General features: G+C 43.5%; 1 protein-coding gene and 1 non-coding gene across 2 annotated transcripts in view; one reads left to right on the forward strand and one right to left on the reverse strand.

Annotated features, from left to right (window-relative positions):
- Reln (reelin) overlaps positions 1-26915 on the forward strand; it is a 437924-nt gene continuing 411009 nt past the window's right edge. The window contains exon 1 of the mRNA XM_052173082.1: positions 1-473. Coding sequence (XP_052029042.1) covers positions 242-473 — 232 coding nt within the window. The 5' untranslated portion in view covers positions 1-241. The remainder of the gene's footprint in view (positions 474-26915) is intronic.
- Positions 23359-23464, reverse strand: LOC127679462 (U6 spliceosomal RNA). The gene has a single exon (XR_007976773.1). It is a non-coding gene; the product is annotated as a U6 spliceosomal RNA (small nuclear RNA).

Raw genomic sequence — 26915 nt, forward strand, 5'->3', positions numbered from 1 at the left:
GCGGACGACGCACTCTCGGCGCCCGCGGCCCCGGTCCCCCGCGCTCTCGCTCCAGCGGCCCAAAGTAACTTCGGGAGCCTCGGTCTCCCGCCAAGTTCCCCCCGCGGGCTCGGCTGCCCGGAGCCGCTCGGCTCGAGCCCGCCGCCGGCTCGCCTTCCCCGCGCGCGGCTCCTCCTTGCTGGTGCCTCCGAAAGTGGATGAGAGAGCGCGCGGGGCGCGGGGCGGCACGGAGCGCGGCGGCATGGAGCGCGGCTGCTGGGCGCCGCGGACTCTCGTCCTGGCCGTGCTGCTGCTGCTGCTGGCGACGCTGAGGGCGCGCGCGGCCACGGGCTACTACCCGCGCTTCTCGCCCTTCTTTTTCCTGTGCACCCACCATGGGGAGCTGGAAGGGGATGGGGAACAGGGCGAGGTGCTCATTTCCCTGCACATTGCAGGCAACCCCACCTACTACGTACCGGGACAGGAATACCATGGTAGGTACCAAGACATCCCTACGGCGCCACGGTGGCCCGCGAGCGCATCTTTCCATCCTTTTCCTTCCTTCTTCCCAGGGGCCAACCGGCCAGAGACCGGGACAACCTCCTACCTCAGTGGGGTGCGCTGCCTGGGGGGTGCGGGGTGGGAGAACAAAGTGGGGAATGGAGTTCTGAGTTGGAATTTCAACTACTTCCTAAGACATTTCGGGATAAACCAGCTTATGTGACAGGTCGCACAAGCTTTGGGTACTGCTGTCTCCCCCCACCCCTCCTCCCACCTCACTCCCTGCAGCTGCCTAACCTGCGCACCATGTTTTTCTAACCCCAGTACTTAGATACCAGACTTTTGGTCCTGTTCTGGGCCCTCCTTGGTAGATCCCCAGGTGGCGCTGGGGTTGTCACTGGGCTTTGCAGGCCAGCTGCCAAAGATTGGAGCGCTTTGGTCGGCGGCTGCCCATGCCGGCGGCCAGCTAAAAGTTCCCGCTGCTCTGCAGCCTGGAGTCCCTAGCGATCTACTGGGTGTCCTCAAGAAACGGAGCGCTGTTTCCAGCCCTTTATTCTTTAAAGGGTCGTTTAAAATATCAATGATTGATGATTTCTGTCATCCCCTTCATACTTTCAGCTTGGTTGGCGCATGCTGTTGTTAGCATTGTTTGGGTGATGCTTACTAATGACTCGGAGCTGCACAGCTTTAAGTCCCTGGTAGGAGCTACAAGGTACCCAACCAACCAAAAAAAAAAAAAAAAAAAAAAAAAAAAAAAAAAAAAAAAAAAAAAAAAAAAAAAAGGCCGATCTCTCGCCAAAGGAATCAGTATGCAGTCCTTCCGCGAGGTTAAACATAACTCAAAAATTGAAATTTAGCAACAAGAAGAGTAACTTAATGTATTATGCGGTCCTCCATCGAGGTTAAAACATTACTCAAAAATAAAAATTAGCTACGAGAAGTGCAATTTAGTGTAGTACATATACTTTTAATCAAGTGGAATATGTGGGGAGATTAAACATGTATACTTTCTGTCTTCATACTGGGACTTCTTAAACAATGATAGAAAATGTTAAATTGGAAAATTTCCACAAAATATTTATACCCAATGAAATAAAGTATCATTGAGGGAACTGACGCCATCCCACAGACGCTGTCTGTCTGTAATAGACTACAGGTATTGACAGAGCAGAAGGTCTGACTGTACAGGCGGTTGGCATTTCACATAGATCTGGAAGTGAAAATTTTACAAAAATGCTTCAGACTTTCCTGTTTCAATAAAACCTTCCCATCCACCTCCAAATACTTTGACTGAACATGTTCATCCTGGATATTTAGACCAGTGCTTTAACAAGTTTCTCGTGGAGTGGTGGTAGCCTTGTTCCTGGAATTTTATAATTTAATTCTAGGGAATTAATTCCTGTAATTAGTCTTTTAAATAAAAGGGCTTGCCTGTGTGCGTTCCTTCCCAAGAGTTATCTGGTGAATTTTTTCTGAGGTCATGGAAATCTTTGAAGTGGAAGGAACAGCCAGTATGATAACAAGCCAGACCTAACTCACAGACTGGTTGAGCCAGTTGTCACTTGGGGTGCCCCTTAGCAGATGCTAGCCCTTTCTCTGTGAGGGCTGCGAGTCAGTGAGTGGAGGCTGGTCTAAAAGGTGCTTCCGTCTAGGTGTGATGGGCGTCTTTCTCTGATGACAGAGTGTATCATCCCCCACTGTGCAGAGCCTTTGTGCAGCACCAGCCAAGAAGGAAAAAATGACGAAGAATACCCATCTGCAGCTTTTGTTTTTGCCGTAAAGTTAGCAGATGAGCCATGGCCTAACTGTAATCATGTCACTGAACCTGAAGAGAGGAGAATGCATTATTTCAGAGTGGACATTGTAGGGGACAGGTCCCCAGAACCTCTTTTATGCCACCAGAAAAGATGGATGGATTTTACCATGCAACTTGAAAGGTCAAATTATTAGAGTAATGACATTTTAAATTCTTATTAAATACTGTATCAAAGTTTTAGCTTTGGGAACCAGCTACATACCTCTAGGCTTTCAGTGTTTTTTTCTATAAAATGCTCTACAGGTAGGAGAAATGCTTAAAACTGAAACTATGCATATATGTGGCTGGTTTTTTAATTATTAAACCTTTGGAAATGAAAAAAATAGCATCTGTAGGAATTGACTCACTGTAGGAAAACATAATAAATACATTTGTGGTTGACTCACTTTGATGAATGTTGAAAGTAGGAGGTCATTTGGCCAAAAAGCCTACTTATGTGAGGAAATCTGTAAAATATTGGCTTGAGAATTGCTTTCTAGCCTTCTAAATCTTTTAAATGCAGCACTTAATGTCAGATAAAACGAGTTTGTCTTAGATTTCCACTGAGCTCAGGGATTTGGATGAATGGCATTGGGTGGAGAGCTGGTAGTTTTGAGGGTTTTTTCCTTTTCCTTTCCCCCTAAAGAGACAGAGCTGGCGAGTAGAAGGGCACCCACCACAGGCTGCTAATGGAGGTGTCAGCTGAGGCTTGCGGTGTGTGGCAGTGTATAATACAAATGGTCCAAAGTTACACCTTCTTGTATGAATTATATTTATTTAAAGATCTCTGTTGAAAGCCTTTGCTGAAACGAAGGCAGTGTAACAGTGCTAAAGAGTCTAAGCCTGTGACAGAAATGTCAGGATTTCCAACAGTAAGTAGTAAATCTGTTCATCTAATGAGCTTGTCTCCTAACAAAGGGTGGCAGCAGTATCGCCTTCCTATGTGTTTTAAATTCTGTTAGATAAGGAAGGCTCTTTATGTCATTGTTAGTCACAGACAAACGATGATCTCTTCTCAGGGATACACCCCAGGACATAGTTGAGCAAAAAGGTACCATGTACTTAGTGTTGAATTAGAAAGGCCTCGGAATTTGAATGCTTTAGTTTTCTAGAATTTCTCCTTTGGGGGAAGTACAAGTCTAAAGATATGTTCCACTTCCCAATGGGACTTCAAATCTGAGACTTTTTTTTGGTAGGAATTCCCAAACAATTGGAAGAGGAAATGAGAGTCTAGGTGGTCCAGTCACAAAGCTGTCTCTCTTCCCTGCCACGCCCAGGGATGCTCTGTTTCTTCTAGGGATCAGCTCAGTTCTGTGAGACCTGCGAGGGCCTGCGAGGGCTGAGCTGAAGTCTGTACCCTGCTCCCTGTGGTCATACCTCTTCCTCACAAACAACGGGAGATGTATAATTACCGTGTGTTCATAACCCCCCCTTCCTGTCATCCAGTTAATTTACAGAGAATTGTGAATGTTAAATTCTTTCAGTTTTACTTAAAACTTCAGAAAGATGTTTATTCCTCTTAGGACAGCTGATATCTCTGGGAAAGCAGATAATTTGCTTTGGGGCTGGAGGCCTTTTTGACATCTTGGAATGCATGCCAGATAAGAACCTGCCCGCCGCGTAACAGACTTTACGCAGTCACCATTGTGAAGCTAGGTGTTCTCTGAGAGCATTGTAGAGCGGAAACGAGCCGGCCCTAATACTTCAGTTTTCAGAAGGCAATTTACCATGATACAGAAATGGAATCCCTGTTGTTTTGGTGGCATAAAGCAGAGGAGTATTTCATTAGCCATGAGAAATAGGCTCAGAAACAGCGACTGAAGGAAAGCTGGCAATAAGAACTTATGTACAGTAAACTCAGATTGGTGATGATGGAGAGGAGCGTTTTTCTGCATTCTGTTGACTCAACATCACTATCCATGGTTTTTTTATTCCATTTTTCTACTCCATAATTTTTTCACAAGCAATATTGTTGGGAAGGCAGGAGAATCAATTTCCAAGGCCCAGCCTGAACATTCCCCTTGAAAAGGTATAATTAGGGCGATGTCCTAAGGCTGCTTTGTTGTAATAATTAAAGTTACTATTTTTGTAGGTAAATGTGCTCAGCAATCAACTGGTTGCTATTCTTTTTTTTGGGGGGGGGGATTTGGTGTTTTCGAGACAGGGTTTCTCTGTGTAGCCCTGGATGTCCTGGAGCTCACTCTGTAGACCAGGCTGGCCTCGAACTCAGAAATCCACCTGCCTCTGCCTCCCAGAGGGCTGGGATCATAGGCGTGTGCCACCATCGCCTGGCCAATTTTTTTTTTCCAAAGAAAGCATAATGTAGTGGCCTTTCAAGTACAGAATATAGCCTTTCTTAGACATATTTTGAAAATACACCAAGACTTAGTTCCCTTTAAGAGAACAATGTTACTATTTGAATGAAAGTAATTTCTGATTGCTAATATAACTATTGTTGATTGGTGTGTGGCCATTTTTCCTTGTTATGTTTTAGAGCCTGGAATCAGCACATTTAAACTGTTAAACTCATTCATCACATGCAATTTCTAAGTGAAATGCACCTGTGTCCTTCACACATATGTCTATGCAAATAGGATGTTTTAGAGCGTTCTGCTTTACTTGTTACATATTTTATCTCACTCTCTATGGTTCAATCCACGTATATTTTACTGATGTGGTTCATTTTTTTGAAATCATATAAATCCTGCTTTGTGCAATTTATATTCTGTACGTTTTAATTCTAGTCTCAAGCTGAAAAAAAAAACCCCCAGGTGTTTGGAATGATAATCTAAAGCATCTCATTTGGGCAGAACTCCAGTTCATTCATAGCACCAGAGTACTGGAACTTACTTACTTAGAATAATTCCCTTCATTTTTGTGAATGTTTATTTTGAATGACTATTTTATTTAGATGTTAAAAATAAAAGACACCTGTACCTCTCTAGTCACAAACTGCCTTACTCCAATAAAAATGTCTTTTTTGTCTTTAAGAGGATGTTGGATATTTTAACAGGTTTCTCAAATAAGTACAAGTTGATTCCAAACTTTCCACTGACTGATATAGTTAAAACATTTAAAAGTGATTTTTTTTTAAAATTTCTTTTCCTATTCTTGAGAGTTGCCCCGCTTCATAGGATCATCCGTAAGCCTCACCAGTTACTTTGGAAAGATTACATTAGACCACAATTTTATTCTGATAATCTGTATTGCCATTTTGGATAGTGGTTAATTATAATTAATTGGACTCATTATGTCTTTAATCTTCCCACCTAGTTGCTGAGATACAACCTTTTACTCCAGAGAAGCCTCACATCTGAAAATCAGGACTTGAGTGACCAGTATTTTGGGAACATTTGGAATTTAAAAGATTTGTAAAGGCCCATATATTTTGCAGAAACAGAATAATTGGGCTTCTGTCCACTTAGTCCAGAAAAGAAAGAGGGTGCGGTGTGTTAAGGCTGAGTCTGGTGAAGGCCTGTGCGCAGGGAGAAAGGCGCATGCTCAAGTCCCATGACTGACATAAAGCATGTAGTAAAGGAAAGCAATTGATCAAAGTTTTAATTTAAATGGAGACATTAATCTGTATCACCTGATCTTAGACTCATTAATAAAGTAATCAAACTTAAATATAATTTCAACCCAAAATATAATTTCAATCTCATCCATTTTACACAAGAATAAAAAAGTTTATAGAGCACATTGCATATTTTAGAAATTTAGATAGATTTTTAAAGACCAAGCGCTGCAGAAGTTAAGGGTCCAGACTGCAGAGAGCCTGAGTTCAGTTCCCAGCACCTACATCAAGGGCTCACCGCCTCTCTAGCTCCAGGAGAAGCTGGCAAGCAGGGCTGGACGCACCTGCAGTCACATGCATGCCCCCCAACCCCGATGACGTATAATTTAAAATAAAAATAAAATATCAAAAAATAAAGATAGTGCCTGATTTCAAAAAAAAAAAAAAAAAAAGTCTGCCCGTAGGCCGTTCCCCAAGAAGCCCTGTCTTTGGGAGGTGGTTTGGAGAGGAGCAGTCCACACCTGGGCCAGATCCTCAGAGGGAGAGGTTCTTGAAAGCATTTTCTGCATGCTGCTTGATAAATTTTTTTTTGAAAATATGAGCTTCTTGAAGACTGTACATATATTTTTTCCTTTAAGATCTATATCTTAGGATTCAACTGTAGAAAACTGTTTGAGGGTACAAGGTTCTACCCAGGAGAACATTTAAAACTCTAGTATATCTTTAATGCTAAATCAGCTTTCTTTAGACAAAGCTTTTTTTTTAAATTAAGTTCTATCGATTAAGGAAATTCTTTTAATCTGCTAAGCTGGCAGAGGTTTGAAACAGCTCCGATTATCAGTGGGGACTGCTGTCCACAAGTTGAGGGACTCAAGTCATGATGCAGTTTATAAAGTAGTGTTTCCCTTCAGACTGGTTCTCGCCTGCTCTGCTCCCTGGTTTCTCTTGCCAGTTCCCTCTTGCCTTTCTTCTTCCCATTACAGCCTCCTGTTTCCCCTTCTTTCTTTTTTCTCCTTAGAACTGCCTTTTTGTATTCTCTTTCTCCTCTTCAAATCCCCCCTCCCCATGAATTATCTGTTTGTGTGCTCTAAGTAAAATGTATAATGTGACATTTACATTGAAAGTTATAGTCATTGACTGTTTGCGGTAACTAAAGTGGGTGCGTGATGCCTTAGAATATCAAATATTTTCATGACATTCACACGCGTTATGGTGTAATTTTTTAAACTGCTGGTTGTTTGTTCCCAGTAGAGAAGTAGCTCCCTTTTACACGCTATCAACCTCACAGAGTTTGCGAGCCTATAGTTATTTAATTCTGCGTGAACTGCCCTTCTCCCTCTGGTCAACCTGCAGAATCAGAAGCAAAGGCAGGTAGACCCTCTGGTGCCAAGTTACACCCCAGCCCTAGTCCCCATTTCTAATGTAGGAGTGAATCTAGCCTTATTTCAGAATTGCAGCTGTTTTAAAAACACATGGTAGGTATTACTGCTAGCAGTTTTAGCACCTGGCATGCTTACCCTATATGCGAGGAACAGCAATAGTTAAGAGTTGTTCATCCATGCATATCCAATTTTGTTTTGCTAATGCATGTCTCTCCTTAAGGAAAATTCTGAGTTGGACATATTGAGGGTAGTCACAGAATTCAAAGGAAATTCTACTCCTTACCAAGTAGGCATGATGAACATGGCCTTCCCATCCCAAGTTAGTGCATGACTACCCTACATTTATAAGGAAGCTGATGGTATAGCTTTGGTCCAACGGAAATTTTGTTGGTTTAGTGAATTCCGACTAAAACCTTACTATTCCTGAATAATGCTTGCTCATAGTTAGGCTAACACTCACAAAATAGGCGTGTGTCTTGGTGGTGGCCTAGGAATAAAGACACCAGTTTTTATCAAATTCTATTTATAACCTTATGTAAAGTAATCTTAAAATGTAAATCTGTTTCTGCTGGATTAGAACAGAAAGATACTGATTTTTGAACTAGAGTTTTTAGATCAGAGGTTGGGTGGAGAAAGTTAAGTTCACAGTAGTCCAGCGGTAAATTGGAAGGGGAGTACATTTAACACTCTCTCCGGGAAGGCCCTGGCTTCTCCAGTGTCTTCTTATGTCATGGTCATGATTGGAGAGAAGTATGGGGCTAGATGGCCTCAGTGCAGATTCCACAATATATCAGATCCTAACCCACTCCTGTCAGCCGGTGGGGTTGGAATCTTCCTCAGTAGACTGTCCTGGAGGAAGAGAGTCCTGGTTTTCCACCCTGTAATGCCACGATGGTGGTATCTGTTTATTATTTTCATTAGACCTCCCTTTCATTTTGTTCTGGTGAACTCTGTGTCTGGTTAAAAATGTCTCTCAAGTCGCTCTGTAGAATAGTCTAGTTCACTGATGGGAAACCAGTGGGGTCTCTAGGAAGTTTTTGATAAAATTGATGAAGGGGATCTTGACCATGACTCAACAGGTGTTTAACCATTTATTCTGGTTGTGTCTGGGTTCAGCAATATTATCTCAAGGCCATTGCTAATAATTCTCTCATGTTCTTGTTTATACCAGCCCTGAAATAATGTTTAGATTGCTTCTGTTACAAGAAATAACTCTTCTTTCATCGGTGGCTTATGCTTCTTGTATTAAACTCGGAACAGCCTGATCCTCTCATATGTTTACTTTTGGTAACCTCATGGAACAGTGTGCGTTCAGAATATTTCCGAAAATACACTATTTCTGCAGGTTTCAAAGAATGTGCATGCTATGTTAATGTCACTTATACTTTGGGAAAGTAACCTTTGCCTGACCCCCAATTTCTGGAATTTCTTATTTACCATCAATTTATGTTGTAAGTTTCTTTCACTGAACTCTGTTTCCTGGCTTTCCGATCTCTCTAAAGTGCAGTGTCACCATAGGTACATCCTGCTGACATTTAAAATACAGTTAGACATATGACATACTTGTAAATGTGAGTTCTGCCTCAACTTTAACCTTGTTTGTTATGGCTGGCTCAGCCTCCAGGACCTAATCCAAGCCTGCCATTTCTCTGGTTTATTCCATACTCACAGAGGAAACAGATATTCCTGCCCTACCTTCAGGGACACGCAGTCTCCCGTTTGGTTCAGGAACCTTTGCTGTGAATGCTGAGAAATCCTATGATCAGATCCAGTACTTTTTACACTTCCTTTTCCTGCATAAACACTTCCTGTATTTTCATCCTGCAAAACATGATTTATGTTGTGTCCACTGGTTGTGGTGGGAACTAGGAGGAAATCAGTTGGTCCTCAGTTCCTAGGAAAAATGATATGAAAAAGGATTGTAGGTCTGAAGAGACAGCTCAGCAGATGAGAGAACACACTGTGCTTACAGAGGATGGATGCTCAGGTTTATCCCTCAGCTGCACAAACCTGAGCATAGCCCCAGCTCCGGGGAGAGCACGCTCTGGTCTTTGCATGTATCTTACTTGAGACTCGTGTCCACATACCCACACACAGACACACAGACACAATTAAAAATAAAATAAAATACTAGAAAAAAGAGAAATGGTTTTCTGTTCTCATTCCAGGCACTGATAATATTTGGAAAAACAAAACTCTTAAGAAATTTCTAAATAATTACTACTACTACCACTACCACTACCACCACCACTACCACCACCACTACTACTACTACTACTACTACTACTACTACTACTAATAGTAATAAAGTAGTAACAGAACTAAAGTAGCAGTTGATATGTGCCAGACACTACGTTTGCTGTGTGGTTTTACCAGGACATCTTGCACTTTCCTCTCATGGAAGCAGAGCTGAGTCACTGAGGAGTAAATATTTTGTGTTGACTTAGATGCTATTATTAATAGTTCTTGGTCCATCTAGAACCTTCATGCATTTAGTTTTGGAAATGATGTTTCTCTTATGAAAGAGAAAATACAGAAGGAATTAAAGTCATTTTTAAAAAAAGAAAACTAAGAGTTGGAAGCCAATTTTGTTATTTCAGAATAAAGTCAGTAAATAAAGATTGCAAAATCAAACCAGAAAGCTAACCATCATTAAACATGGCTGGAATTTCCCCCAAGTCCTGCCAACGCATGAGGAAAGGCTCCATCTGGCATATGTGGCCCCAAAGAGTTAACATGCCTTCAAAATGTGCTGATAAAAAGTATTGAAAATTTTAACACTTTAGAAAATTTAACTTTTTGGTAAAACTTTTGCTTCACTGATACTATCTGAATATCTGAAGAATATTAAAAGTTTAGGTGGAGACAGAATTTTAAGGATATTTTGGTTGAATATGGAGGAATTTTAATGTAGCCATATCCTTGTTCTGGCAAGGGATCATTATCCAAAAACCTTCTAGGTCTATATCATCTGGCTGGAATGTAGACACACCCTTAGTGCACACCTTTAATCCCTAACCTTTGAGGGCAGTTCGGTTAAATTCAGACAATGCAGTGGAGTTCAGTTCAGTTCAGTTTGGTACAGTTCAGTTTGAGGAAAGTGGAGTTGAGGTCCTCTGTGAGTTCATGCGGAGGCAGTTGAAACCAGAGAATATGAAGGAGCCAAAAGGTTAGAACACACTGCCAGGGTTAGTTAGAGGCCAAGCAGAGCAATTCGGTGAGAAGCCGAGAGAGGCCAGATTGAATCAGTCAGCTTGATTGAGCCAGAACAGTTGAGTTGAACCAGCCAGCCGGAGTTCAGAGAGAGCTAGAAAGGGTGAGCTTATTCAGTAGTAAGCCTATGAGGCAACAGTTACATCTACATTTACATCTGTGATACAGTTCTTTCTTTAGGAAGTTCTATGTGTGTTACTTAGCCTGTGAGACAGACCGGCATGACACACACGGGGGTCCTTGTTGGCAATATAGTCAACACTGGCTCTACAGTGTCAGCCTTTCATTTCAAGTCCAGCTCCTAGAGCATCGGAAGAACCAGTGGAATAACATTTGCTTTGTACTTAACTTTGTAGATATATTTTTATACATGAATCTTTTCATCCTTGCCTCCAAAAATTTCACCTTCTGATGAAGTCAGAGCTCAGCTCCAGATTCCAGTGGGGCGGCGTGAGGTGAGCCAGACAGGTCCACAGAGCTCTGTGTCTGCTGAGCAGAAGTGCTCTGCCTCAGACTCCTTTAATACACACATGTCCTGATCACCATTGTCAACCCTTTATCCTAGAGATGGACATCAGACTTGGGCTGACATCCAGGTGTAAGTGAAGTCAAAACGTGGAGGGTCTGCTCTGTCTTGGGGTACCTCTTGTGGGATATACAGGGCGGCAGATGGTCCAGCGTCCATTCTTGCGTTCCCTAGGAGGGAAAAACTGACCTCATTAAACTCCAATAACTGAAAAGCCAGTAATCACCTTTATTAAAATGTCATAAAGAATGGAAGTGTTCCATGCATAAGTGTCTTTTCTCAAGCCTGACACTCAAGACCTGCTGGTAGTTTCTGATGGTTTTAGTCTGTGAGCTTCCTAGTAGGCAGGGAAGGAAGTCACAGCATGGCTTATCAGAATTTCTGACCTAATAGAAGGGTTAATATCTTTAGAATTTTTCCTTTAACTAAAAAGGCTTATTCCAGACTGTTGACAAACCCTCAGACAGACACTTGGCTGTGAACTATTTTAAACATGTAGGAAACTAGAGTAAATGAACATTTAAGATTGGTATCACTAATGAGTACCCAGAAGGTAGCCATCTGTATTTATCAAAACAAAAATACAAACATGGTTGACAGCAAAATCTCCATTTGTTAAAATACTTAGCGCCTCTAGAGCTGATCTCCTAGCTGAGGAGTTTCTGTCTCCAGATAACCAGTTATTCCCAAGCATTTCTACAGCATGACGGACAGCAAGGAATCCTTGTCCACGTGTAAGACAGCAAATCTTAGACAAGGTGCAGGATCAGTTGGCAACTAATGGAAAAATGTTCAGCTTTTTTGAAAGAATATCTAATTATTTATAATATGTGTGGACTTGGGGAACATTATGCTACTTGGAATAAGCTGGGAGACAAACTTGGAATTCAAAATGTTAATCTCAGAAGTCGGATGAGGTGTGGGTATTACCCGAGGCTGGGGAGGGGCTCAACTGCCAGCCAGATAGGATTAAGTTCAAGATGCTGGCTGTAAGGACAGACATAATGGACAGACATAATGACACACACCCATAATCTGGTGGTGGGGAGTAGGACCCAGATCTGAGGGAGGAGATGTGAATGTTCAAAGTCAGCATGGGCTACAGGGTAAGACCTTACTTAAAAGAAGTAAACAAGACTTACTGCATGCATACTTACCATTATTAGGAATATATTATATATCTGCTATGAAATTTAAAACATGTCAAGGGTTGGGACTATAGCCCAGTGGTAGAACGCTTGCCTCAGATGCACAGGATTTGACCTTGGTCGCTAGCCTGCAAAATAGACATCTACCAGAAAAACAAACCAAACCAAACCAAACCAAACCAAAACCTCAGAAAGGACCTCCATTATCTTGGCTAATTTAAGATGAACAAATCTTTTCAGTAAGTAAAAAGAATGTAAAGGAAAAAGTTACCTCCCAGAATGTATAGGTTTTAGTATTAAGTATCTAACCTTTGACCTTTATCAGCTGGCATAGGGCTGTGTGGTTCAGAGAGGAAAGGATGCCTGCCCAGTTGAAAGCGGAGATCAACCATGTCTAACTTGAACTAAAACTAACAAACTGAAGGTAGATGGTGTCCGGAAGGAAAGCACAAGCCCCACACTTGGAAATCGTGAGACTGTCTCAGATGTCTGTTGAGGATGCTGCTGATGGCACCTGGGGTTAGCGTGAGCCCTCTCCTCCCTTCCCTTTCATGTGTGTTGAGTTTTACATTCACATTCCTGACTGCACAAATCAGAATGGGCTTCCTGGGGCAGGGCGGAGATGCTCTCCTGTTATACACATGACCCAGCGAAAGGTGATTTATTTGGCTTTGCAGGTTTGCGCCAATGTCTGGGTCTTTTGAAAGTTAACCGTGCAGTCTGATTGCCTGTCTTGCAGGGCCAGCCTTCTGGCTTCTGCTGACTGCTCCTCACTAGACCACCAGGGTTCTTGCTCTCAGCTTCCTTCAGGGGTTTATGAGAGTGCACACGGCTCTGCCTTCAGTGGCACTATCAGAAAGCCATCTCAGCGTTCGCTACGAAATGCCACAAGGCTTCCTTCAGGACCAAGGCTTAGCTTGTCACAGTGGATCATCCTTTTTTTTCTCTGACACGTTCTCAATGGACTGCTGAGGCTCTGACTTTGTCCCTGCCTGCCTGACTGCAGAGTCAGGGGACCCAGGGTTGTCTTTGCTGCTTTCTCTCTTTATCTGCCCTTTTCTCCCCAGCGATGTCATCTGTCCTAACACTTTAAGTGCCATCTCCACACTGTTAACTCCCAAACAAGCGTCCTCCGCTTACTGCTTGTTACTGCTGACTTAATGTCTGCACTTGGCTGTCTGCCCAGAGCTTCCTGTGCCTCTTCATCATGACATCCCTTCACAAGCTCCTTCTGGAGTCTTCCCCAGCTCTCCACATGTCAGCTTGCTCTCTGGAGACAGCCAGCCCTCTTCATCGTTGTCTAGTGGCCCACATCTGATCCCCACTCTGAGGCTTTGCGGCTGTCTGTTACAACCCTTTGGATCTGCTCTTGCCTAGCACAGCCAGCTTCTCCTCACCCTCCTTGCCTCAGCCTTGCACTCAGAGGTTTGGGCATCTAGCTAGGACCAGGCTGGTGCTGTTCTCTGCTGCGTACCGTCTACCTCAGACAGCCCTGGCTTCTTACCCAGCATTCCTTTCTGTTTTCATTGCCACCAACAAAGCGGCCAGAATTTGAATAATTTTACCTGTATTTTTTGTTCCTTCGTCTCCTAGAGAAAAAAGTGGAAAACCCATTCTGTGGCCTACAGGACTTGGTGGCACCTGGCTCCAGTTCCTTTTCTGATATCCTATTTTGTCCTTTTTCTCATCTGTCGTCCACACAAATCTCGAGGGCTCCATCTCTCTCCTAAAGTGTGGTAGGATCCTACTACCTGAGGTATTTTAAGTTTGCAAGTCTCGTGGTTAGCATGCATCTCCCAGGATAGCTTAGTGCTTGCTCTCAGAAATTCCAGCCATAGTCTGTTCTAACCTTGGTGAGCGCCCCCTGGCCAGATGACCTGAGGCAGGCTCTTCCTTTCCCAGGGCTCAGATTTCCATTAGCCAAAGGAAATCAAAGCATTATTTCTCTTTCTATAGTGTCAGACATGTCATTGAACAAAAATCATGTGTGGGATTCCCTTAAGAGTTATAATTGTCTGAATGTGATAATTGCAAAAAAGTAATTAAACAGATCGTTTATAAAGATGGAAGTGAGTGTACAGTTTGTGACTTTGGCTGTTGGATGGATGGTAGCAATGCTTAACAAATCTGAAAATCACATTTCCACTTTCCCACCCTCCATAGTACAAAATTCTCATGACTTCTGTGAGACCATGCAAGGCTATTTATAGCAGCTTTTGGGCTGGCCTTACTTTAACTATATGTTAGCGTATCTCAAAAGTTCTCATAGCAATTAGTAACTATAATTATTAATAGAAACTATAATGGTTTTTGAGTTCTTGTTCCCAGAAGCTTGTCTGTGCTGTACCATAAATAAATCCAAAGCAATCTTGATGAATGGGAAGATAGTTCTTATTTAAATTTTCATCTGAATGGGAATAAATAATGGGAGGACAGACTAAAATAGTTTCAGCAGATATGCAGCAACCATATATAAAACACGTAAAAATAACAACATAAAAGTTGTACCAAAAAATTCATCTTCTAAGGAAACGTGTTCCTGACTAGGGGTAGTTGCTGAGAGAATAGCGTTTGAGACAGGTGCTTTGTGCTTTTGTGTTAAGGAATTAACACCTCTGGACCCTGTGTTATGTTCCGTGGCTTTGGGCCAGGGACCTTTGCCTTAGCTGTTAAATCCTCTGCTTATTTTAAAACATGTTTGATAGGTTCATCATTTCTAGAGTGGATTTTAGCTGAGTTCATCACCCATTTTCCTACTCTGCTGCTGAAATCCATATTTCTAAATGTCTCTCTCCAACTTTAATACCCTACTGTGTGTAACACACACACACACACACACACACACAGAGAGAGAGAGAGACAGAGAGAGAGAGAGACAGAGAGAGACAGAGACACAGAGAGACACACAGAGAGAGAGACACAGAGAGAGTGAGAGTTACTGAGTTTAGTTAGCTTCTTGCTCAACATTACTTTCTGGATCAGGGCTACACTACTGAAAAAAAAAGTCACCCCTCCCCCAACAGTCTTATCTGTCAGTAGTCCCACAGGGAGGGGGTGGGGGCCTTAGAGCTCCTCCACCATCCTTTTCAGTATTGATTTTAACAACTTGTTGGTAATATTAGTAATCTTTTGTAATGTATTCTGTATTTTCCCAGTTTTTCTTTATGGATTTCTTTATAGATAGTCAAGGGAACATGGAGTTGTCTTAAGTGTGTGTTTTGTCTTTGATTGGGTATAGATGCCTATTGCTGATTCGTTAGCGTTGAACTCAGCATGGTGAGTCAGCCTGTGTGTGCTGTGTCTGTAATGCATCACAGCCTTGCTGTTCTTAGGAGCCCTGGCAGACCTACAACACTGTCTTTGGAGGTCTTTGCACATTGGAATCATCAAGGCAACCCCCAGGAGAAAAGTGTAGCAGGAAAGATTGTGAAAAGGATACTTGTTTACCATTTCAGAATCTTTGTAACATTGGAGGCAGAACCCATCAGTGTTTCCTGTGTTGGCAAAGACTGGGCTGTGTATTGTACAAAGAAGCACCCCAACCAAACAGAGGCAACACAGTTTCTTTCTGCAGAAAGGGTGTGCCACCACCCACACTGAGCTAGCAAGCATCCTCCGAGAGGAAGGTCTCTTAGCTTTGCTTCTAGCACAGGCGGTGGGTGACCGTGTCTCCCACTGATGGGAGCTTGGGTCTCAACCTGTCATGTGGCTTCTTGGTAACTGGTATGAAGGAAGTGAAGAAGAGGCAGAGAGGCTAGCAGCCCCTGCTCATCAAACTTTGGAAACACAGCAGGACCTTTGTGCAAACAAGGCTTTACCAAACAGGGATGATTTAAATGCCTTTGCATAAAAGTTTTTCCAAGGTGGAAGCGATAATGGAGTGTTGGCGGCTGGGCTGCTAGCCACCCTTGATAGAGAAAAAGTTTCATTCAGTTGTATATGAACTAACTAAGGAGACAGCTTTGTTTGACCTCATTTGGGAACTTTATTTTGCCCTCAGATGGCTAAAAATGAACCATGGGATTTGATCTTGGAAATCAAGTAACTTACAAACCAGGAACTTGTTCATAAGAATGGGGTGTATACCATTATATGGCCTAAGTCCCCTTCCTTTCAAGGACCTTCTCTCCTAGTCCTCTGTCCTTATATGCGGATGTCGAGATGGGGTGCTGATGAGGGAAGTCACAGGCGTAGGGGTGGGCTCATTTTTGTGGTGTTTTCTGCCTTCAGTTTTATGAAGACTATCAAAGGTTTTTGTATCCTTTCTCCTCTGTTCCGGAGGACTTAATTTATTAATTGCATATAAATATAAAAACATTTAAATACATAAGCATAAGCATTTCCTTAACATTAACATCCATTAACCGCACACAGTAAAGGGGCTCCTTATTGTCGCATACATGCACATAATGTCTGATGTGTTTGGATCTTATCGACCTTTCCTTTCCGTCCCTTCTCTCACACTGATCCTCTTCACCTTCCCAGGCAGTCTTCCTTTTATTTAAGTCAGCTCGTTTTATGTCTGTGTGATGTATGACTTAACGAGCCTGCTTAGGGTTGATTACATGAATGTGGGTGGGGTTTGTATCCTGGAGCATGGGCACCTTACCTGTACCACTGAAGCCAATGTCTCACTCTTTCCCAGGTACTACCAACTGCCAGGAAATCTTCACGGAGGGCTGGGGTCTCTTGAATCCCTCCCTATACCATACGAGATTATTAGTGTGATCTTATCATATCTGGCTCTTATATTCTTTTTAAGAATTCATTTGTTTTGATTTGAATGAGTGTTTTGTGAATGTATGAACAGCACTTGCCTGCAGTACCCATGGAGGCCAGAAGAGGGCATCAGATTCCCCAGGGCCTGGAGTTACAGATGGTTGTGAGCTGCTATGTGAGCCTGGGTATTGAATCTGGGGTCTTGGAAGAGCCATCTCTCCAGCCCCTGGCTCTGATATCCTCTTTGCCCCTGCTGTGGTGCACCCTGAGCCATGAGGGCTTGGTATAGCTGTCTCTTTAGAGATGAGTTCCCAACAGCCCTTTATTCAGCGAGCGCACCCATCATGGCTCTATGTTAGTGCACTGCCCACTGCACAGAAAAGCTTCTCTGACCAGAGCTGACAACAGCTCTAACCTATGAAGAGAAAACAATACTCAGAGGGCAGGTTGGTGGCATGAGTTAGCTCCCCGCTAGGCAGCCTCCTTACACTGTGCACCGCAGAAACCACTGGCAGTCTGTGTACCGGAGTCTTGAAAACCTGCTTCTAGTTTAGTCAACCCTAGCAGTCATCTGGACTCTCCCTGAAGAAGAGTCCTGGTCTGTCTGGGAGGCTGCTGGTGAGGAGCTTTGGTGTTGCCCTAGAAGGTGCAGGTAGTGACTAGATGGCAGTGAGGTGGCAGATTGCAGGGTCCCTGCATAACCTCACTGCGCCCATGGAGAGAGACCAGTGTGTCCAGGTGCACTGGGCTGAGGAGACTTAAGGAAGAGCAGAGCAGTTACTGGTGGCAGCAGGGGAGGAAGCCTGGTTCAGACATGGCGTTGTGTCTGCTCCAGATGTGTTAGAATTCGGCATCTGCACACTTTGCCCACTCATCTGTAAAAACACCCATCTCTTAGTGTTCGGGAAGGCCCTTTGTCACACACGGTAGGTGCCCAGTAGATCTTAACTGCCACCAGAGAACTGCCAGCAAGGGCGGGTTTGAGTCTTTACAGGAAGGAGTCGGGCTTGATTTACGGGGTGTGGGGACAGAAGAGCAGTAAGGTATGAGTAGTGGCAGCTTCGAGGAACATCAGTTTTGGAAAGGCGAGCAGAATCCCGTGGGAAGATTTTGGATTCATTCACTGTATTATTTCCTTGGGGCAAAGATATGGTAAGTCACTATAGGACAACCAGTTAGAGATTGGTGGCCTCTTTTGTTCGTTTAATGCCTGCATTTGGGAAATAAAGGATGCCAAGGAGCCTGGTTTCTGGTGCTTTTACAGTTGCCAGTGCTTTTCCAGTACACTTGCTTCTAATCCTGGCTATTCAGGCTGGTGCTATAAAGTACAACCACTGCATTCTAGCCACTTAGCTGCGTGGTACAAAACACAGCCACAGTCCTAGCATTCAGCTAGATGGTACAAAACACCACAGTGCTGTTTTAAAAAGTGAGTATTTTATATCCTTAATGTTACACTCAGAGCAAATTAGTTAATTTTTCTTCATTTTTAAGGTGATAGGAATAATTCGAGTTCCGGGGATAGGAGGAGATCAAAGGGTAAGTCGTGGGTGAGCTCTTACTGTGCCCTTACTTAAACAGTTTAGTATTTTAATTTAAGGCTATAAAGTGAAGTCTTTTCCAAATGTTGAACACTGTTGACATGAATGCTGTAGATTTTCTGATTTAATTGGAACAAAGGACTTTGCTGTGTCAGCAGAAAGAGAAAAAGATCCTAGGGTTGCTTTGACCCAAGCAGCGGATCATGGAAATACACAGAAAAATCGGTTATCACTACCGATATTCACATTAATTTTCTATGCCCAATGGTCTATTAGAGTAGACTCCTAGCTTCTAAGATAAAGAGATTCCAAGGACCAGAATACATCACACAATCTTTTCAAGACTACAGTAATGGTGGACTTATTTATTGTTTCCATGGGGAAAACCATGGTTTTATGAGTATATGATGCTGTAACATTCTGGCTTATTTATTCAAGTTGTCATCTTAAAAGGCCACACAATAATGTATTTTCTGCCATTTATGTTGATGAAATTGCTCAGGGGCAACCATTTCCTTTCTGAGGACAAAGACACTTCATTTGCCTCTCATTTCTGGGTCCTTCAGCACACAGTAAGATGTAGTAATACATTCTTTTTTCTTCAATGTACTTGTGCCGTGGATGGGTCATAAGTACCACTTTTAAAAGTCTGTATGATTTTTGATTTTAAAATACATGTCATAATGTTTGAAAAATCTTGTACTTTTCTTGCACAAGAAAGAGTTCTTTTGCCCCAATTTAGCATGGTAAATTTCCATGAAAAGTTCTTCAGAGCAACACTACTTAATATAATATAATGGTACTGCTATCTGTGTACCTGTGTGTGTGTGAGGCGTGTGTGTCTCTCATGCACACACATATATAAGGAATGGAGAAGGAGAAAATTGAACACATGCAGCCTGTGGCTGGCTAGGAAGGGGGAGGGGCAGCTATGGGCCTCACAGATAAAGGCCATGCCAGTGATCAGGGAATGAGGAGGAAGAGCTGCCAGTGTGGGGACAGGAGAGCAAAGTGTGGGAACAGGAGAGCTGGATACCGCTCTCAGGAGTGGCCATGAGTGATGGAGAGTTGGCAGTATTAGGGAACCATCTAAAAATCATCGAAAATGACATTTCTGCTATTCGTGGGTCCTCTGATAACTGCTCATTCACTTCTTTTTTTGGGCATTTTTGTGGCATTTGGTTTTTTGTTTGTTTATTACCTGCCAACACACACGTGCACCCACCCACACCCACCCCCCCCCCACACACACACACAGTATATATGAAATGGGGTCAAGAGGACCCAAGTTGTTACTGCCCTCTTCTTGGCCTTTGTCTTCATCTTTGCCTTCCTCATCTTCGTCTCTAAGTCAGTCATTCCACAGTTGCACTTAAGACGGATCGGCATCTTCCTGGTGGTTAGTGGCCAACCGAAACTTTTCGAAATTGGTTTTGGGCTTCTTAGAATTTAAAACTTGCAAAAAAAGATAGAATTTGAGGGGGAAAGCTGGTGTGTTTTCATTAGGACCTGAAAGAACAATTGTACTGTTTTCTCCCACAGTTGCCTTTGCTTACCTTAGCCAAGAGTGTTGAAGCCCAAGGGGGCCCGCTTTCTGCCTTGTGTTTTAAACCCCTATCTGTTAGCACTTACTGAACAAACGCATAACGTGTCATCTCATCTGAAGCACATCATCTGCACTGACAGTTTCCACATTCTCTCTGGACACATCTCCAGGATCTGCCAGCTGTCCGTGAAGGGTTCTTGTCAATTTCTGAAGAGTATGGGAAGAGAACACCTTACTTACTTAGCATAGCCTTCTATATTGTTTATAGTGGCTTTGCCATTTCTACTCTTTGGAAAACACGTTTGCCAAACCTCGTTTCCTGTATCTAAAGAAAGACTTGGGATCCTGACAAGAGAATTCAATGCACAGCTAGCCATCTTCATATCAGATATGCACATATACAGACGTGTGTTAGTAAATAAAGGTGGCAAACATAAGCTCTACTTTTATTTTCTTAGCAGACACACTAATCTAGCTTTTGGAAACAGACTTGTATTGAGAAGATTCTGTTATCAGTTTATTGATTTACTTATTCATGCCTAAATGTATCTTTACATCATAACTAAAATGGAGGTGGGGACCAGGAAATAATAAGATGAATGAAACATACACTATGGTAGATTAGAAAAACAAAGATAAAGAAAATCAAAGTCCTAGTGGGCAGGACGTAAGGAATGGCAAGAGTGGGGCCTGCAGAGCAGCACCCCCAAACTGACATTTGATTGGACTTGTAGGAGCTGAAGAGCTTTGTAATTGGTCCTTAACAGGGGTAGACTATATGTCTTCAGAGATTCAGGGAAGAAAGAAAATAAAATAGGAGAAGGACAGAGCTAATCGTAGAGTAAACTTATCCAAGGGCTGATAGAGAACCTTCAGAAAGATTCTGAGCCGAGGGCGAGACACTGACTTTTCTCTCTGTTGCTGATGTGAAAATGAATAGCTGGTGCTAGGGTGGGCATCAGGAAGAAAAGCCGGAGTTCATTTGGAGGCCTGATAAAAGAATACTTCCGGCAAATGGTGTTAGGTTGGACTAGAGCGGTCTCAGCAGTCAGATGTAGGTGAGGGGTGTGTGCACCACAAGCTCCTCGTGCAGGGGCATGCCTGCAGGGAGAAGCTGCCTGTGGGAGTACTGATCCTATAAGGGAGCAGAGCTGTCTTTTATCACAGTGAAGACTGCTGGGAAAGGGGTGAAAAAGGGTATTCAGGAGCTAAACTTGAGAGAACCGTATGCTAAAGACCTTGCCAGTAGCTCTTGCAGCCTTTCTTGGATACAACTCAAGCCCTATGCCAAGCCTACAAAAGATTTGTAAAGTCTTAGCAACCTGTTGTTTGTGCTGCATCCTGTTGGTGGCCAGAAAACACATGTGCTACAAGCTCGCAGTGTGTGTGTGTGTGAGCGCTGTGAGTCGGGGAGCTTTCTATCCACTGACCATGTCGGAGGTGTATACCCAGAGCTTCCGCTCTGTGGTGTGGGCTTCACCAGTGGGTGGCAGAGTGAGGAGCCGGGCGTCTGTACCTCTCCAGACTCCCACGCTCATGATCATGCTATGAACACGTTGCATTCCTGTGTGCAGGGGAGGGAGCCACACTTGGAGAGGCAGGTTCACACCAGGACTCTGAGGGTGAAGTGTCGCCCCCCCCCAACCCCCCCTGCCCCCCCACCCCCCACCCTCCCACCCTACTCCCATGTCACCATCCTCCAGGCCACCCCTAATGCTTTTGAAATCCTCTATTAAGGTATTTTGTGTGCTTTCATGAGGATTTTCCTGCAGATTTAATGTGTTTCCTGTGTCACACAGGCATGTGGCCATCATTTAGTCAACAATCCAGGAAGTTGGATTGTTCTAAAAATCCCCGTCTGAAAGCATTCGAATGCATGTAATCTTTAAGCAGGTGTGCATGCATATGAGGGGGTGTCAGAAGCGTTTGGAGGGCTGGACCCCCAAATGGGGATAAACAGAAGTCACAACAAGATCCTGTTGTTTAGTGTGTGTGTGTGTATGTGTGTGTGTGTGTGTGGAGAGAGAGAGAGAGAGAGACAGAGAGAGAGAGAGAGAGAGAGAGAGAGAGAGAAGCAGGCAAAGACCGACACAGACACAGAGACACAGAGACAGAGACACAGAGAAAGAGACACACAGACACAGAGTTGGGGGCAGGGACAGACTGAGATTCAGTTCAGACAGATTGACTAGATCTAGTAATTTAAGCTCCCTGGGAGTCTCATTCCTCTTTTTTATATTACAGGTCATGCAGTGCAGCTTAATTAGACATATACTGATGTTTTCTGGATGTTATACCTAAGTTAATAAAACAAAAGCCATCTGCTACTGTGACTAAGGTACTTCTCCTTAGAATTAGGTAACACTTTATTATAGTTTAAAACCAGAGAACATCCTTTGCCAGCTTCAATCCTGCAGGTAAGCGTTTGAGCATTCACATCCCATGACCTTCGCAGCCTCTGACCTTTATCCTTCCTTAACTCGTTGGGGGTCCTGCTTTGGGGTGGGAGCCTTAGCCTTCTCCTACCCAGGCTCCTACTTCTGATTCCAAATATGAAAGGATAAGTTTTTCTTTGACTTGGAGAATCCTAAGACACCAAAACATCCTTTCGGACTACACCCCACCTTCCTCTTGGCTTTTCTCAGGCTGTCATTTTTTAAGCACACATTGTGGAGTTGCAGCGTGCCCTCTTCTGACAGTCAGGTAGTTGTTGAGAATAGTTTTAGCTATCCGGGGTTTTTTGCTATTCCAGATGAATTTGAGAATTGCTATTTCTAACTCCATGAAGAATTGAGTTGGGATTTTGATGGGTATTGCATTGAATCTGTATATTGCTTTTGGCAAAATGGCCATTTTAACTATATTAATCCTGCTGATCCATGAGCATGGGAGGTTTTTCCATTTTTTGAGGTCTTCTTCCATTTCCTTCTTCAGAGTCTTGAAGTTCTTGTCATACAGATCTTTCACATGTTTGTAAGGTACTTTATACTGTTTGTGGCTATTATGAAGGGTGCCATTTCCCTGATTTCTTTCTCAGCCTGCTTATCCTTTGAGTATAGGAAGGCCACTGATTTGCTTGAGTTGATTTTATAACCTGCCACTTTGCTGAAGTTGTTTATCAGCTGTAGGAGATCTCTAGTGGAGTTTTTTGGGTCACTTAGGTAGACTATCATATCATCTGCAAATAATGATAGTTTGACTTCTTCCTTTCCAATTTGTATCCCTTTGACCTCCTTATGTTGTCTGATTGCCCGAGCTAGTACCTCAAGTACAATATTGAAAAGATAAGGAGAAAGGGGGGCAGCCTTGTCTAGTCCCTGTTTTTAGTGGGATTACTTCAAGTTTCTCTCCTTTTAGTTTGATGCTGGCTACCGGTTTGCTGTATATTGCTTTTACTATATTTAGGTACGGACCTTGAATTCCTGTTCTTTCCAAGACTTTAAGCATGAAAGGATGCTGAATTTTGTCAAATGCTTTTTCAGCATCCAATGGGAAAAAATATGGAACGCTTAACAAATTTGCGTGTCATCCTTGTGCAGGGCCATGATAATCTTCTCTGTATCGTTCCTATTTTAGTATATGTGCTGCCGAAGCGAGCACTATGGTCAGATTCTTAAGTTGGTTTTTATTGGCCTTTTCTTTCTTCTATGGGAGGCAACACTGTTGCTCTCCTTTCCTGGAACGTAGTGTACTGGTGGAGCTGTGTTTGATAGTGTTTGATGACTGATGCTCAGAGAGTAGAGCTGGCATTGCGGTGCCTGAGTGGTCCCATGCAAGTGTTACTTCATGGTCCTTGAGGAATGTAGCTCTAGGTAGTTAGTAGTAGATGAACTAACCCGAACAAACCCTGAAACAGTCCTAAGTAAGTTACAGGATTAACTATGTAATCAATATTCTAATTGTGTTATTGGGTTTCTTGATTTCTAATTTCTAGAGTTCTTTATATATTTTGGATATTAGTCCTCTGTCAGATATAGGGCTGGTGAAGATCTTTTCCTGTTCTGTAGGTTATCAGTTTGTCATATTTATGGTGTCCTCAGCCTTGCTTTTCAGTTTTATGAGGTCCCATTTATTAATTGTTAATCTCACTGCCTGAGCTATTGGTGTTCTTCCAGTGGAAGGAGTGGGACATCAACTCATCCAAAAAAACCGTCAACCCAAAAATTTGTCCTGTCTACAAGATCAAAGAGATAAAAATGGAGCAGAGGCTGGGGGAATAGCCAAACCATGACTGGCCCAACTTGAGACCAATCCCATGGGAGAGAGCCAAGTCCTGGCACTATTAATGATACTCTGCTGTGCTTACAGACAGGAGCCTAGCGTAACTGTCTCCTGAGAGGCTTCATCCAGCAGTGCGTGGAAACAGATGCAGAGACCCACAGCCAAACATCAGGAGGAGCTCAGGGATTCTTGTGGAAGACTGGGGAATAGAATTAAGCAAGCCAGACGGGTCAAGACACTACAAGACCTACAAACTAACCTGAGCCTGTGGGAGCTCACACAGCCCGAACCACCAACCAAGTGCATACTTGAACTGGACATAGGCCCCTGGACATATGTAGCATATGTGCAGCATGGTCTTCATGTGTGTCCTCTAACAATTGGAGAGGGGACTGTCTCTCCCTGACTCTGTTGCCTGCTATCGGATCCCCTTTCCCTACCTGGACCGCCTAGTTGGGCCTCAGTGGGAGAAGATGTGCTTAGTCCTACTGGGCTTAGATGTCCCGGTGTGGAGTGGTACCCATGGAGGGGGAAGCAATGGGGGAGGTATTTGTAAGGGATGGCTGGGAGAGGGTTGCAATTGGGATGTAATATGAATAAAAGACACATCACAAACAAAGATATATTCTAAAGGGTGCATAGTTGAATTCAAAATGAAAGGAAGCCTTTAGGTGCCAGAGAGAGGAAGGGCTGAAAAATTCGGAGCAAAGAATAGTAGCTAGACTGGGCCCACTAGTGTTCATGTTTCAGGCCCCTATGCTCAAAACACAGATCTTAACTCTTAATTTGAGGCTTGGAGCAGAGAGCATGTTTTCTTGTCTCTGGATGCAAATCAGAAAAGCTTCCACCTTTCAAATTTTCTTGCTGTATATGGAAGTAGGAATCTTCCTTTTTTTGTTGTTCTTAGCAGGGATTGGGGGTGGGGGAATCACCCAAGAGAGACAGAGGCTACATTGCTACATGCAGGGGCCTAACTAAGCCTCACTCCTTAGCAGAAACTGAGCTAAGAAATGCGAGAGCAGCAACAGCATCACTGCCTGTGTCTGCCTGGAGCTGCAGAAGAAAGAGCACAGCAGAGAAGGTACTCAGCACAGCCAGAGGGAAAACAGCAGAGGTTTCTAGAATCTGAGAACTTCTGGACTCCCCAAGAATTAAAGCACAAATTGAACGTCACTGAATTCCTTCAGATAGTTTGTGTAAAGTTAATAATGGTGTTAGTTTGTCAGCTTCTAGAATAACCCAGAAGACAATCTACTGGGGATGTCTGTAATGGTGCTCCCAGACTGGGGTAAACTGAGGCAGGAGACTTCGTATTAAAATGGATGCAGTACTCGACTATGGGGTGGAGTTGACGCTGTATATAAAAAGGAGAAAGCTAGTTGCGCATCAGTGACCACTGCTCTCGGCTTCCTGCCCGTGTACAGAGGCAACCAGCCACTTCGTGATGAACTGTACCAAAACTGCAGGGCAAAAGTAAACCTTCCTTCCTTACGCTTACTTTGTCTGGCATCTTGTCCAAGCAATGAGGACAGGAATTTGTAACAGCACAGACTCACCATGAATCAGCAAACCAGATCTATTTTGCTGTCTTTGGAGAAGATAATTTTGAGTTAGGAAGTGATGTGATTCCTTTGTCCATTTTAGCTTTCTAGAGAATGAACTCAGATTCTCATGGTACCATATTGAAATGATCATGGAGATTTTGAGGTAGTAAACATTTTGTATGACACTGAGTCTTCCATGTGACAATGGATTAAAATGAGGCTTAGAAATGTTGGTTGTGTTACTCAGGGCCCTGTCTAGGAGTATGTCAGACTGGTAACCAGGCTTCGTGCCAAATAGTTATTTGTTTAACATTGAATTAATTAATAAGCTATTCAGAAAGTATAAGCAGCTGATTTTATTAGAATCTACTTTTGTGGTCTACCAAATGCTGGCACTGAGCTTCTGGTTGGTATCCTTTCCTTCCCTTCCCTTCCCTTCCCTTCCCTTCCCTTCCCTTCCCTTCCCTTCCCTTCCCTTCCCTTCCCTTCCCTTCCCCTTCCCTTCCCTTCCCTTCCCTTCCCTTCCCTTCCCTTCCCTCCCCTCCCCTCCCCTCCCCTCCCCTCCCCTCCCCTCCCCTCCCCTCCCCTCCCCTCCCCCTCCCCTCCCCGTCCCCTCCCCTCTCCTCTCCCCTCACCTCACCTCCTCTCCTCTTCCCTCCCCTCCCTTCTCTTACCCTCCCCTCTGTTCCACTCCCCTCCCTTCTCTTACTCTCCCCTCCCCTCCCTTCCCTTCCCTTCCCTTCCCCTCCCCTCCCCTCCCCTCCCTTCCCTTCCCCTCCCCTCCCCTCCCCTCCCCTCCCCTCCCTTCCCTTCCCTTCCCTTCCCTTCCCTTCCCTTCCCTTCCATTTCCTTCCCTTCCTTTCCTTTTCTTTCTATCTTGTCCTCTTTTCTTCCTTCCTCCTCTTCCTCTTCTTCTGAAAATGATATGACATAGCTAGGCTCTTGACATCTTTAGTTGAATAAACCTTTAAATATTGTCAATTAATCTTATTGGTTGTATTTCTGATGTTCCTCTAAATTACTTTTCTTTTTAAAATGAGTATAAAGTTGTATTGTGGTACAAGCCTTATAATCCCAGATACTCAGGAGGATTGCAAGTTCCAGCTTTTCCTGTCCCCAAACATTGAAACTATCACCAAATTCATGTCAAAAGAGATCAGGAGATATACAGTCTGCCTAGCATGAGCAGGATCCCATGTTGAACCTCTAGTAACACATACACACTTACACACACACACACACACACACACACACACACACACCCACCACGAGAGCTGGGTAATTTA

The sequence above is a fragment of the Apodemus sylvaticus genome, chromosome 2 (assembly GCF_947179515.1).
Source record: "Apodemus sylvaticus chromosome 2, mApoSyl1.1, whole genome shotgun sequence".
Classification (NCBI taxonomy): domain Eukaryota; kingdom Metazoa; phylum Chordata; class Mammalia; order Rodentia; family Muridae; genus Apodemus; species Apodemus sylvaticus.